This window comes from Grampus griseus, assembly GCF_964374135.1.
Source record: "Grampus griseus genome assembly, chromosome: 16".
Lineage (NCBI taxonomy): Eukaryota > Metazoa > Chordata > Mammalia > Artiodactyla > Delphinidae > Grampus > Grampus griseus.
Genome location: NC_139010.1, coordinates 36,183,649 through 36,196,869, shown reverse-complemented (window position 1 = coordinate 36,196,869; position 13,221 = coordinate 36,183,649). Strand labels below are relative to the sequence as shown.

Here is a 13,221-nt window from a genome sequence, read left to right as displayed (position 1 = left end):
TCCATGAAATTGTTAGTATCCTGGTATTAATCAGAAGATAATCCTAAGTGGAAATTCAGTTCTATTATCTAGGAGAAAGCAAAAAAAATTAAGGACATTAATATTTACCAGAGACACTTATATCTATCCACTCATCAGTTTTACTGAAGGATTTTTCATTTTCCTTGGGGGAATCAAATATATCCTTTGGTGGTTCATTTTCACACTTTTCTTCTTGGAGAGAAATTTCCTCTGGAGTTACTCTAGTTCTGTTGGAATCTTCTATATCTATAAAATCATCACTGAAGTCTTCACTTAAATCATTCTTATCAGAAGATGACAGAGAAGACAATGAAATGTCATCCACATCATCACCCAGGTATCTAATTTTAGTATCATGTTTCATGGGCTGGTCATTTTCTGTTATATAACTATCATTTTCAATTAGTTCTTGGTCCTTATCCTTAGCTCTGTCCTTAGCCACAAGTGCAGCATCTTCCTCTATACATGTGTCAGCCGGTGAATTTTTATTACCATCAACTGTGATAGTCCCAGAAAATGGAGATCGGCCAGATTTCAGTAGAGAGGGATGAACCATCCTATAACCCAAAGTGGAAGTTACACCCGGGCCATTTGGTAAAGCCAACTTCTTTCCACCAGCAGCATAAGGCCTATTAAATCCATACCTTAAATGTTCATTCCCATTGAGTACTTCCGACTGCCGAGAATTTCTTGCTAGCATACTTGACCTCAGAGGCACTCTAATGGGTAGCTGTTGATTCTGATAAGGCTTTGTAAGATCTGCAGCTCTATTGAAGGAATGTGATCTGGTTATAGATGAAGGTGGAAGGAATGAATTCTGAATGGAATGTGAAAAACTCTGTGACCTAACCATTTTTTCACAAGCAAGAGATTTAATATTATCTAGGGATTGTGCTAAGCTTTCTCCAGAACTGCTTCTGGTGGCACAGGAGTTTGCTCTAGGCCTTTGGATGCTACCAGCTGATCGGTTTCCATAAAATCCATTCAACTGCGACTTTGGAGCACTGACTGAAGCATATGAAGTCCTTCCTAATAATGTGCCTTTGGTGAATTTACCCAAATTAGACGGTCCAGACAAAGACTTTTGGTTTAACTCTTCTGCAGATGACACAAACATAGTAGATGTCTTTGCTAACTTTGATGTGAGTAAAGAAATACTTTTCAAACCTCCCTTCATCCCATTTTTATCAAACATTCCTTGAGCAGGTGCATGTTTTTCAGGATCAATTTCTTTATCATGTGAACTCTGAGTACCGTTAGGCTCTTCAGGACTTTGTGCACTAAACTGGTATTTATTTGCCGTTCTCCAGTTAAATGAATGGGACAATGAACAATCAGAGCCATTATTTTTGATGTAACTTTTGGCATTGCTACTCTTGGAAGTTCCCAATAAATTAACAGGTTTTCCATTTGGCATTGGCTGCAGTGTACTTCTTACAGGTTTTGTTCCATACTTTGGCAACTTGGAACCCAAAAAAGTCTTGATTTGTGTTTTTTCTTCCATGAGCTATATGGTGCATTTGTTCTTAAAATTTGACAAAATCTGAGGAGACAAAAAAGCAGATTAAACATTTCTAAATAAGGATAATTACATGGATTATTACATAATATGAATGCATATTCTTAAATAAATGCAGCAAAAACCAAGTTACTCATAATTCCTACAGAACTCTTAATAAATACTGATTACACTAATTAATAACTTCATGTTAGAAGAAAATAAACATTTTTGTAAACCCTTTTATTAACTTAGGCTATGGATGATGATAGCAAAATCCAGAAATAATAAAATTAGACTATCAAATTTGTATTAAAAAATAACACTTCTACAGCACATCTTCCAATTTCCAATCCAAATTATTTTTTCCATTTTGGGTAATATTATTTCCTTCAAAAATAAAAACGTGACTTTGTTTTTTTTTTGGGGGGGGTTCGCGGGCCTCTCACTGTTGTGGCCTCTCCCGTTGTGGAGCACAGGCTCCAGACGCGCAGGCTCAGCGGCCATGGCTCACGGGCCTAGCCGCTCCGCGGCATGTGGGATCTTCCCGGACCGCGGCACGAACCCGTGTCTCCTGCATCGGCAGGCGAACTCTCAACCACTGCGCCACCAGGGAAGCCCTGGATTTTTTTTTTAAGTGCACTTGATCTTATAAAAACTAGAATGCAATTTAAAACTTTCATTATTAAAGTTACGAGAAGGATGTAGATAAAGAATCCAACAGCACCAAAAAAATTCTTCTGGCATCAAGGGTTGAAATGTCAGCTGTCATGTTAAGCAAATATCTCAAAAGAATTTCTATCCAGTAATATAAACATACATTACAGTTAGTGTCAGGGTGAGAAGTATAATGAGTTAATAACATTGATTAGTCCATTAATCTCAACCTCTCAAATTTTTTTTCTTTAATATTTATTTATTTGGTTGCACCAGGTCTTAAGTTGCAGCAGGCAGGCTCCTTAGTTGTGGCATGCGAACTCTTAGCTGCAGCATGCATGCGGGATCTAGTTCCCTGACCAGGGATCGAACCCAGGACCCCTGCATAGGGAGCGTGAAGTCTTATCCATTGCACCACCAGGGAAGTCCCTCAAATTATTTTAAAGGTAATAAACAACAACAAAAAGGTTCAATGAACACAAAAGAGCATAAAAATAAAGTGTCCTCTATGTGAGTAACTTTAATAAATTATGTCATCTGATGAGATTACAAAAATGAGATAAAAATATTAAAATGCCCTAACATTAACAAAAATATAATATGGTCACTATATGTTCACTGTGGTTATATAAAAATGTTGTAACACGGGCTTCCCTGGTGGTGCAGTGGTTGAGAGTCCACCTGCCGATGCAGGGGACATGGGTTCGTGCCCCGGTCCGGGAAGATCCCACATGCCACGGAGCGGCTGGGCCCGTGAGCCATGGCTGCTGAGCCTGTGCGTCCAGAGCCTGTGCTCCGCAACGGGAGAGGCCACAACAGTGAGAGGCCCACGTATCGCACACACACAAAAAAAGAGACAGACTAGGGCTACCCTGGTGGCACAGTGGTTGGGAATCTGCCTGCCAACGCAGGGAACAAGGGTTCAAGCCTTGGTCCGGGAAGTTCCCACGAGCCACGGAGCGGTGAAGCCCATGCACCACAACTGCTGAGCCTGCGCTCTAGAGCCCGCGAGCCACAACTACAGAAGCCCCGTGCCTAGAGCCCCGTGTTCCTCAACAAGAGAAGCCACCACAATGAGAAGCCCGCGCACCGAAACAAAGAGTAGCCCCCGCTCGCCACAACTAGTGAAAGGCCGCGTGCAGACCCCAAAGCAGCCAAAAATAAATAAATAAAATTAATTAATTTTTAAAAAAGACACAGACTATACATACGTGTGTGTTTCATTTTTCAGCCAAAAATCCACCAGCTACAGTCGAACAAGAAAATGCTTAAACTAAACATCTCTAAACTTTAAAAAGTAGTGGCCAGAAAAAGATTCTGCACAGTGTGATCTGGCTCCTAGCCTGATTACACTGCCTAGAAGCAATAATGAGAAAAATTGGTGAGTTCATAAAACTTGAAAATTTTAATATATAAATATTTTAATAAATATCCTCCGGTTTGGATATAAAGACCTGCTTTGGCATACCCTAGAAAAGTCCAGGAGAACATCTTCAGCACAGAAGCTTTAAAACCTAAGCTGAGACAGGCAGAGTGGCCACCAGAACCTGTTGACTTCCAAGGCATTCTTCTGAGTTAAAGAAAGGGTCTGAAGCCCCTAGAAATGTACTACACCCTCGGCAGGATGGAATAAGGCCAGTACAGGACACTTAACAAAATCTAAGGAGACAGGAGAGCCTGGAGCCCCAGAAGAACTCTCCCCCCACCACCACTTTATATCCTTCAACTACAGAGAAGCAGACAGAGAATAAAACACACTGCTCAAAAGATGTATTGAGGGGGTACAGTAAAAGGAGGAGACAAAGTCACAGCTAAGATGAGGATGGCATCAAGGAGAACTCACCCATGTTATATCAGGGCAGATACAAAGTCTTGACTTCACTATCCAAGTATTTACCTAGCAAGATATAAAGAAAAGGCCATGCAACTGTATAAACAAGAGGGTGGAAAGAAGAGGAAAGAAAAAAAGAACCTAGTCTGAAAGCAAACATAACACAGGAAAATAAGGAAATCCCCAATGAGTTCTTTGTAACAGAAAACAATCTAATAAGCACATACATTTAATAAATCAAAAGCTCAAAGATGAAAAGACAAAACAAGTAAGTTGAAAAGAAAAGCTATGGAGCTAAGAAAATCAATTAAGAAAAATGAATTTGAAAAAAAAGCAAGAAAAAGAACCAAACACTGAAAATCAAACTAATGGCAAGAAGAAAAATCATAAGAAAAATCTCCTAAGTACTGAGGAGAAAAACAGACAGAGATACCAAGGCAATCAGATAGAATAAGTAGGACAGAGACTAAACAGAAAGATACTTAGTATCCCTGAAGTAGAATAACTAAACAAATAGAAGAGAAAAAGCAGGTAGACATGATAGAAAATAGTCCTAAAATAAAGGTAAAGAAAATCTACAAAAGGAAAGGAAAAATACAATAAACCACAGATCCAAATACATATCTAAATTAAATTAATAAAACGTCAAGGATAAAGAAATAATTCTCTGGGAATGCAGATCGAAAAAAATCATTTTGTAAAGAAAATTTTAAGACTTTTGAATAAGCAAAAAAGATCCTTCTGATGAAATGCTGCAGCTTCTAGGGATAATTTAATCCTACAGGAATTGTCATTGGACTATTTTACCACTCTGTAAAGATAGAGGTTAACATATAGAAAACTAATGGTAAAGCACACAATTCTTGTCTACAGACATGCAAATAAATTCTGCCCATTTCAGTTGACTTCTCTCCACCATGATGGAAGAAGCCAGCTTTGCAAATTCACTTCAATATTCCTGATCTATAAATGTGCGTGTCCTTTGCATTCTCCCTTGGGCCAGCTATAACATATCTCTGACTCCCTCATTAATGATTAGATAAATAAAACCTTTAACATGTCCATTTGATATCTGAATAAGAGTCATGATTTAATTCTTTTCTAAAATTTATCCTTAGTAGTTTTGGAAATTCCACCAAGATACCCAGTGGATTCACCTGACAGAGCTAGGTAACTTCTTTGCCAAAATAGTACATACACCTCACAGGCAGCTCAAGCCCAGACATTTCTTGTCTCCCAGAGGTGAACTAAGAACAGCAATAGAACTTTGTTAACTGTGCTTTCTATTTTAACTTTCCTCTCTTCTAATTTTGTTTTTGGTTTATTTATGGTCAATAAGTTATTCTCTGTTGGTGATAACAATGATTCAGAATTTGATTTTATGGACTGTCATTCAGTGATCTCTGTAAACAAATTAATGGTTTATACAGATCTGTGTTGGGTGAGAGAAAAAGAAGAATCTGATTCATTAGTCACCTGTTCACTTATCGCTTTTGTTTACCTATCTTTTTTTTTTTTTTTTTTTTTTTTGCGGTACGCGGGCCTCTCACTGTTGTGGCCTCTCCCATTACGGAGGGATGTGCAGGCTCAGCGGCCATGGCTCACGGGCCCAGCCACTCCGCGGCATGTGGGATCTTCCCGGACTGGGGCACGAACCCGTGTCCCCTGCATCGGCAGGCGGACTCTCAACCGCTGAGCCACCAGGGAAGCCCTATAAAGTCTCTTAAAGCAGCTCTGTTCCGACTGGCTTATAGAGATAAATATGCACTATTTTTATAAATTGAATATTACCAAAATTCCCAGAAAATAAGCAAATTGATCTTCTAATATTTTAAATGTGTTATATATTTTTAAATTATTCTTACAGAAATTAATTCAGAAAGGTTTTAAGAACCAAGTTCATATAATTAAGGTAAATGGCAAATAAAAATAGTTTAATAAAATAGGTTTATCTTCTGCTTTTTAAAATCAATGTTAAGTATAATACAAGCATACATCTTTATTCCATTAGAGTAACTTTCTAAAACATATATAGGCTTACGGATCAAATAAGCCAGTATTACTCACACACAGTGTTTAAGACTATGAAAATGTAAAACTGTATTTAAATTGAATGACTATTCTGACAAACTTTTCATTTCAACAGTAATTATGTTTTATAGTATGTCAGCTTACAAATAATTTCCAAGAACTTTAAGGTAACAAAAGCTTAGACTAATATTAAACTGAATTAATTAGTGGATAATCACTGGCTTGCTAGATCATTTCTAAGTAAGAATATTAAAACTTTGGTTACTAAGCATAATTTCAAGTTTATATGCTTTTGCTTCTTGTTATTGTGTGCTACAGAAAGACCCTCTTTGGGACATGTAAATGAACATGTTCGTTTTTGCTACTTTGAGAAATTGTACACTAGATCCCATTTTTATAAAAGTAACATGCCAGATAGATAGATAAATAGACAGACAGAGGATATAACATAGAGATGTGCGTGCACCTATATATTTAAACACACAAACTGTTAATAGTGATTACCATTAGGGAAGTGAGAATTAGGTGAAAAGAAGTCTTCTTTTCACCTTTACATCGTTATTGCTTAAATACTTTAAATATGCCCATATTTTTACCATTTAAAACATGTTAACTAAAAAACTGCATTTAAAAAATTAAAACTATTTATTCAGTATCAAACAAGACTCTTAAACAGTTTAATCTTACCAAAAAAATTATTTAAAATTAAGTTTAATATTACAGAAAATATACTTAAAAGACATAAAAATAGAAGTTTGGATAAAACACAAAAGAGGATTTTTTTAGTCAACAGACATTATTTTTTCATAAATTACTATTTCAATTTCTCCAGACTTCAACCTCAATTTATTGTTTCACTTATCAATTTTATCTTTAACATTTTATTCTAAATTCACCATATCCATTCCACAATTCTAGTTCTTACCCTCATCTCTTTCTGCATTACTAAAAAGCCTTCCTATTCCTACGTTATCAAGATTCCGACTCCATTTCTATTCAAACTGTCAAAACAGTTATTCTCTCAAAGCACAGATCTGATCATGTCATTCTATAGATTAAAAACCACGTGTGGCCCAGGAACAACAAAATAAAATCCAAAACCCACTGTACAGAGATCAAGCTTCTCTATTTGCTTCTACCCTATCACTGCAGTACTATACATTCTAGCCAAGATACATTGTCTATCATTCTCCCAAATCCATCCTATATTTTGTACCTTCTATGCCTTTGCTAAAGTTGTAAAGACCACCTTGAAGATCCTACCCTCCAAGTCCAAAATCATTACACTCACAAACCTTTCCAGTTAAAATTAATTTTGCATCCTTCTCTATTCCCTTCACACCAATAATAGAGCTGAGTCTGTCTTATAATTGTGTGCATGTTTATTTGACCCATAAGAAAGTATGAGAACATAAACTGTGCCTGCTATAGGATCACAAATATGACAGATCGTCAACTTTTAAGTAAACTCATAATCTTAGTGCAAATTAATTTAATAAATAGTAATCCAAGACTGAAAAGTAATTTCATTTTGTGGGCCTGTGACTGATTGGTAGTAGCGGCCTTGAGCAATACGTTGAGGACTCTGAGGTGAAATCTAGACTCTGCAGTAAAGAATCTTGATCAAACAGCAATATCTGCCATGAGCAGGAAAAGGGACAGCATATCCATGCTGGACGACTGCCATCCTCATTTTCTGATAATGACCTTTACCACAAAACATACTCCACACCTACAAATACTTTCAGGGTGACCATAAGAAAACTAGTAATGATATTAGATATAAGGGTCATTCTGCAAATCATTAAATAACACACATTAAAGATTCTGTCCTCTGGTGAGTCATCTGTGAGTCAGAAAGGCCTTAACATTTCCCTGCCAGTCACAAGTAGACTGAGAACAGAACACTCTATTCTTTCACTTCTCTATGCTTCTACTTGACTGTCTGAAATGAGGGTAATATATGTTATCCCCCAAGAACATCTTAAGTATTAATAACTTAGAGGCACAAGATAAGCCCACAAGAAAGACACACTGTTACTACAAAATGTTTAGGGTACTATCACGTGGCAGGGGAGAAAAAAGATTAGAACCTGAATGTACTATTTCCTATCAAGATTATTTACTGATTTCTAAATGCACAAATAACTGCAACATAATTGTTATCAATCATCTTGGACTGTGGTCTTAAAACTAAGCTAATCTGAGAGCTCAACTCTATAAAGTTTCCATATTTGCTTATGTTATGAATATTGTCACTTCATTTGTTGATGAGCTACCTTCTGTCTTTAAATATTCATGAAACTTTCTCCTATACTTACTTGTAACTCTGAAGTGAAATAAAACAGACATTGTGAATCTGCTTCATTTTAGTAGTTGTGCTGTCTTTGCTACACTTTACCTGATATGCAGTCGGTTAAGCAATTAAAAAATGCAGTCATGGGCTTCCCTGGTGGCGCAGTGGTTCAGAGTCTGCCTGCCGACGCAGGGGACACGGGTTCGTGCCCTGGTCGGGGAGGATCCCACATGCCGCGGAGCGGCTGGGCCCGTGAGCCATGGCCGCTGAGCCTGCGCGTCCGGAGCCTGTGCTCCACAACGGGAGAGGCCACAACAGTGAGAAGCCCGCGTACCGCAAAAAGAAAAAAAAAAAAAAAATGCAGTCATAAGTCTGAAAAAGTACATGTTGACTACATCATCTAATGACATAATCTTCTCTGAAATACTTTAACATTGTCTGTGAGCTTTAGTTTAATGCTGAACTAAGAATAATACCTGGTACAGGGCCTGGAAATATCTGAGATTTTGAGTTACTTCCTGTAAGAATAATTTTTTTAAGTATAGCACATTTAAAGTATGGTAGTTCACATATGAAAGAATTTTCAGAACTACTTATAAATTCTTTTTTTTTTAAATTACAAATCAAAGTTTTTTGCTTTTAAAAGGAATCCACAACTGGATAAGAAGGGAAAAGAAGGAGCAAATATTACTGAGTACTTATATAACAGGTAACATCCTTACCACATTGTCCCTGTTAATTGTTTAATCTTCCTAATATTATAAGGTGGTAGATTTCATTCTATTTTAAACAGATAAACCAAGATTCAGAGAGGCTAAAACACTTGCCCAAAGTCACAAGTTCATAAATTACTTAAGAGAATTCAGGTTCAACTCTACCTGATTCCAGGATCCAGGCAGACTGCCTTCCTGACAAAGGAATGAAATATTCTGAGAAGTTTACTGATAGCTAAGGACAACAATGAAGGAACGAACTGGATAGCTAAGGTTAGAGGAGAAGCATGAAGACTGCAAAGAACCTAGGTATTGATTAAAGAAGTTTTTGCAAAAGAACAAGTAAGAGCTTTCTCTTTTTCAAATTTCTTTCATATCAATTACCTTATCATCTGAGGAACCACCCACTCATATTCTTTTTTTTTAGTTTTTCAAATAGCTTTTTAGAAGGTATGAAATGCATACATTTTAGGGATTTTACATAGGCATAAATTCACTACTGAGTCCAAGAGCAGTTAACTGAACAACAATGCTGATGACTACATGCCCCTACCAGTCACTTCTTGAAACTTGCTTTCTCATTCAGATAACTACAGTTAATTAAAAAAAAAAAAATTTTTTTTTTTTTACCTTGTGTTACCCAACCATTTCCCTCATATCTTCTTCTCCCATGTTTTTTCTGGCTGTCATCTATGTCAAGTTGATTCAAAGCCTTGATTATAGCAATTAAATAAGTAAAAATAACACCTTCAAAAGTAAAGGTTTAAAACAATACAACTTCATTCCAGATTCTTCACGGTTTTAAAGAGTGCACACCGAGCTCAACCCAAAACCCCATTTTTTTTTTTTTTTTTTAAATCAAGCTGACCTTTTTGTCCTCTAGCTACAATTTTTTACTCAGGCAGATGGGGATCAAAGCAACTTGTGGAAGTCTCAAAATGAATTTGTGGTTTGGGAACATTAAATGATGTTATTAAATGCAGATTCAAAGTATATTACTTCCTGAAACTTTAATTTAAGGAACAAAGAGAATACTAGCAGCTAAAGAAGAACTGGAAGCTCCCCTGGCCAACCACAAAAGCTCTCTCTCCAAATTTATTTAGTTCAGGTAAAACTCAATAACTGTGTAGGACATTCAAATGAATGTGTACTCCTATTTCTTGTCAACAAGCCAAGAAGGGTTCCTCAGACCACTCCAGGTTTATGTTCCCTTCACTGGAAACCAAGTTCTTTGAGAATACAAACTATGCCTTTCACTCTTCTGTTTCCTCCCTGTGGCCCTAGGACATAGGCTCGCACATAATTGGCATTTTATAAATGCAGGTTGAAAGCAAGAAAAGCATATCCCTTAACAGTGATTTTCTGAGAATTTTGTTAGTTTTACCTCTAATCAACAATATAAGCATTTAGGGCTTCCCCGATGGCGCAGTGGTTGAGAATCCGCCTGCCAATGCAGGGGACACAGGTTCGAGCCCTGGTCCGGGAAGATCTCACATGCCACAGAGCAACTAGGCCCATACCCCACAACTACTGAGTCTGCACTCTAGAGCCCGTGAGCTACAACTACTGAGCCCGCGTGCCTAGAGCCCGTGCTCTGCAACAAGAGAAGCCACCGCAATGAGAAGCCCACGCACCACAACGAAGAGTAGCCCCCGCTCGAAGAGAAAACCCACGTGCAGCAACGAAGACCCAATGCAGCCAAAAATAAATAAATAAATTTTTTTAAAAAGCAATAAAAGCATTTATATGTATAAAGCATAACACAGCCTGACACAAGTACAAGCTTCTGTTTATAAACTCCTATTTTCCTAGGTAAAACAGGTACCCAAATTCATGATACTGATTTTTTTCCCACCCCTCCACAAACCACACTGGGTTATTAAACCCAATGAAAAAGCCAGTCTCCTCCCTGGTAGCTTTCTTGCTTAAGAATTTATTCTAATTTGGAATCTCATTCCCTATTCATACCCATGGCACCTAACTCTTTAAGTTTTTTCCAAGAAACCTACAACATTTGGCATAAAACATTATTTTAAAAAAATAAATTACAGGGGCTTCCCTGGTGGCGCAGTGGTTGAGAATCTTCCTGCTAATGCAGGGGACACGGGTTCGAGCCCTGGTCTGGGAAGATCCCACATGCCGCAGAGCAACTGGGCCCGTGAGCCACAACTACTGAGCCTGCGCGTCTGGAGCCTATGCTCCGCAACAGGAGAGGCCGCGACAGTGAGAGGCCTGCGCATCGTGATGAAGAGTGGCCCCCGCTTGCCACAATTAGAGAAAGCCCTCCCACAGAAACGAAGACCCAACACAGCAAAAATAAGTTAATTAATTAATTTTTTAAAAAGTCTCCATTCTTAAAAAAGAAAATTACAAAAGAAATGGGACATGACACAATCTCAGTCTGATTGTGCTCTTTATATGTTCTTTGTGTGATTTAATTACAAAGTATTTTAGATAATTACTCTGCAACTTTTAATTGAACTAGGATACTCATATTTTAACATTTTTAAAAAGTAAACATCCTTAAACTAGTTAACAGCATTTAATCAGTCCCCAGAGGTATTGGCACTGAGAATCTTATTGATTTTGTAAAAATCAGAGTGATTAAAGTTAGGTACAATATTTGCATGTATAAGTTGATCATGATGTAAGGCATAAGGACCACTGAATATAGGAGCAATCTTATTGTGCTTAGGCCTATCACAATTCAACTTCTTCCTCTGCAGGGAAGCCCCACTTAATTCACTGCATACCTCCACCTCAGATTACTATAACACTTTTTTGTTAAGCATCTATGAGACAAGATCCTAAAAAATAAACAAGGTAGGATATAATGCCTGCTAGGAGAAGCTTATGATCTGGCAAAGGAAGGAATGTTTTCATCATGGTCATGACTTAGAATACATTAATTCAGTCATCAAACATGTATTGAAAGCCTTTTTGAAGACATTTATTAAAAGATTTATTACAAATCAGGCTCTATGCTAGAGGATGTGGATACAACAGACACTCCAATACAGAGAAAAAGACATATAGACAAGAAAAGGGCAATGAAGTGCTATAATTGCTATAGGAGAGTATATGGGATAGTACATGAGGGTACAAAAAAGAAAGTACTTAATGGGAGAAGGGGATTTCATAAATGGCTTCATAGAGGAAGCCAATGCTTGAGTTGGGTCCAAATGATAAATAGTAAATAATAATATAATAATAAAGAAAATGTGAGAAGCAATACAGCCTAAGTAAAGAGTATAAACAAAAGCACAGAACAAGCATGGCACATTCAGGAAACTGTTATTAATTAAATAAGGGTAGTGAACAGGGTTCAAAGAAATGCTGCAGGAAACGAGAAAAGTTCAATGGAAAAAATACAGCCTGCGAAAGGCCTTAAATGCCATACTAAGAAATTTGAACTTTACTACAGGCAGTAAGGAAGCCAAAGGGTTTTAAGTCAGAAAACAATGACCTGACCTGAATTTTGAAAACTGGCTCTGATTTCAGTATGAAGGATGGACCAAAGGAAGAAAGGTAGATAGGTTAAGAGGTTTTAACATGAAAATGATGGCAAGGGTTGTAGCAAAAAGGTTAGAGAAAAGATACAAATACAAAAGATATTAGCAATACTGAATCTTGAGAATTTGATCATAACAGTGGACACAAAATGAGAGCACAATATTTAATGAATAAATGGATGAATAATTGACTGACTGATTAGGTGTAGGAGATGGAAATGGATAACTGATTGACTAATTTGATGTAGAGAGGAGAAAGGGTTCATGATTCCAGGCCTGACTGGACAGAGGGTGGTGCCTTTAATTGAGGGCAAACATTATGTCTAGGGAAAGAGATCGTAAACTTAGCATGTCAAGCTGACTTTGAGGTAACTTTGAGGTACCTACAGAGGGTGCAGGTGGGGATGTTTACAAGCCATGTAAAGAAGTCTGAAATGCAAGGGCAAGATCTGAATGGGAGATGATTTGGGAACTGTCAATACAAAGAAAACAGTCAAATGTTCCACCAGAAACAGGTGAGGTCATCTGGGGAAGATGTAGAAAAAGGAAAGAAAGGCTAAGGAGATCCAGGGGATCACGAACATTTAAGGAATGGACAGAAGGGGAAAAAAGCAACAAAGGCGGCTGAGAATGCACAATCCAAAAGGAAAGAAAAGAACTGG

The 13,221-nt window shown here is 37.4% G+C and overlaps 1 protein-coding gene across 2 annotated transcripts in view; it reads right to left on the bottom strand.

Annotated features, from left to right (window-relative positions):
* The window catches only part of CCSER2 (coiled-coil serine rich protein 2), a 164,908-nt gene that overhangs the window by 128,418 nt on the left and 23,269 nt on the right, over window positions 1-13,221 (bottom strand). For both annotated transcript variants that reach the window (XM_082673855.1, XM_082673856.1), the window contains exon 2: window positions 109-1,564. In XM_082673855.1, coding sequence (XP_082529981.1) covers window positions 109-1,525 — 1,417 coding nt within the window. In that variant the 5' untranslated portion in view covers window positions 1,526-1,564. The remainder of the gene's footprint in view (window positions 1-108; window positions 1,565-13,221) is intronic.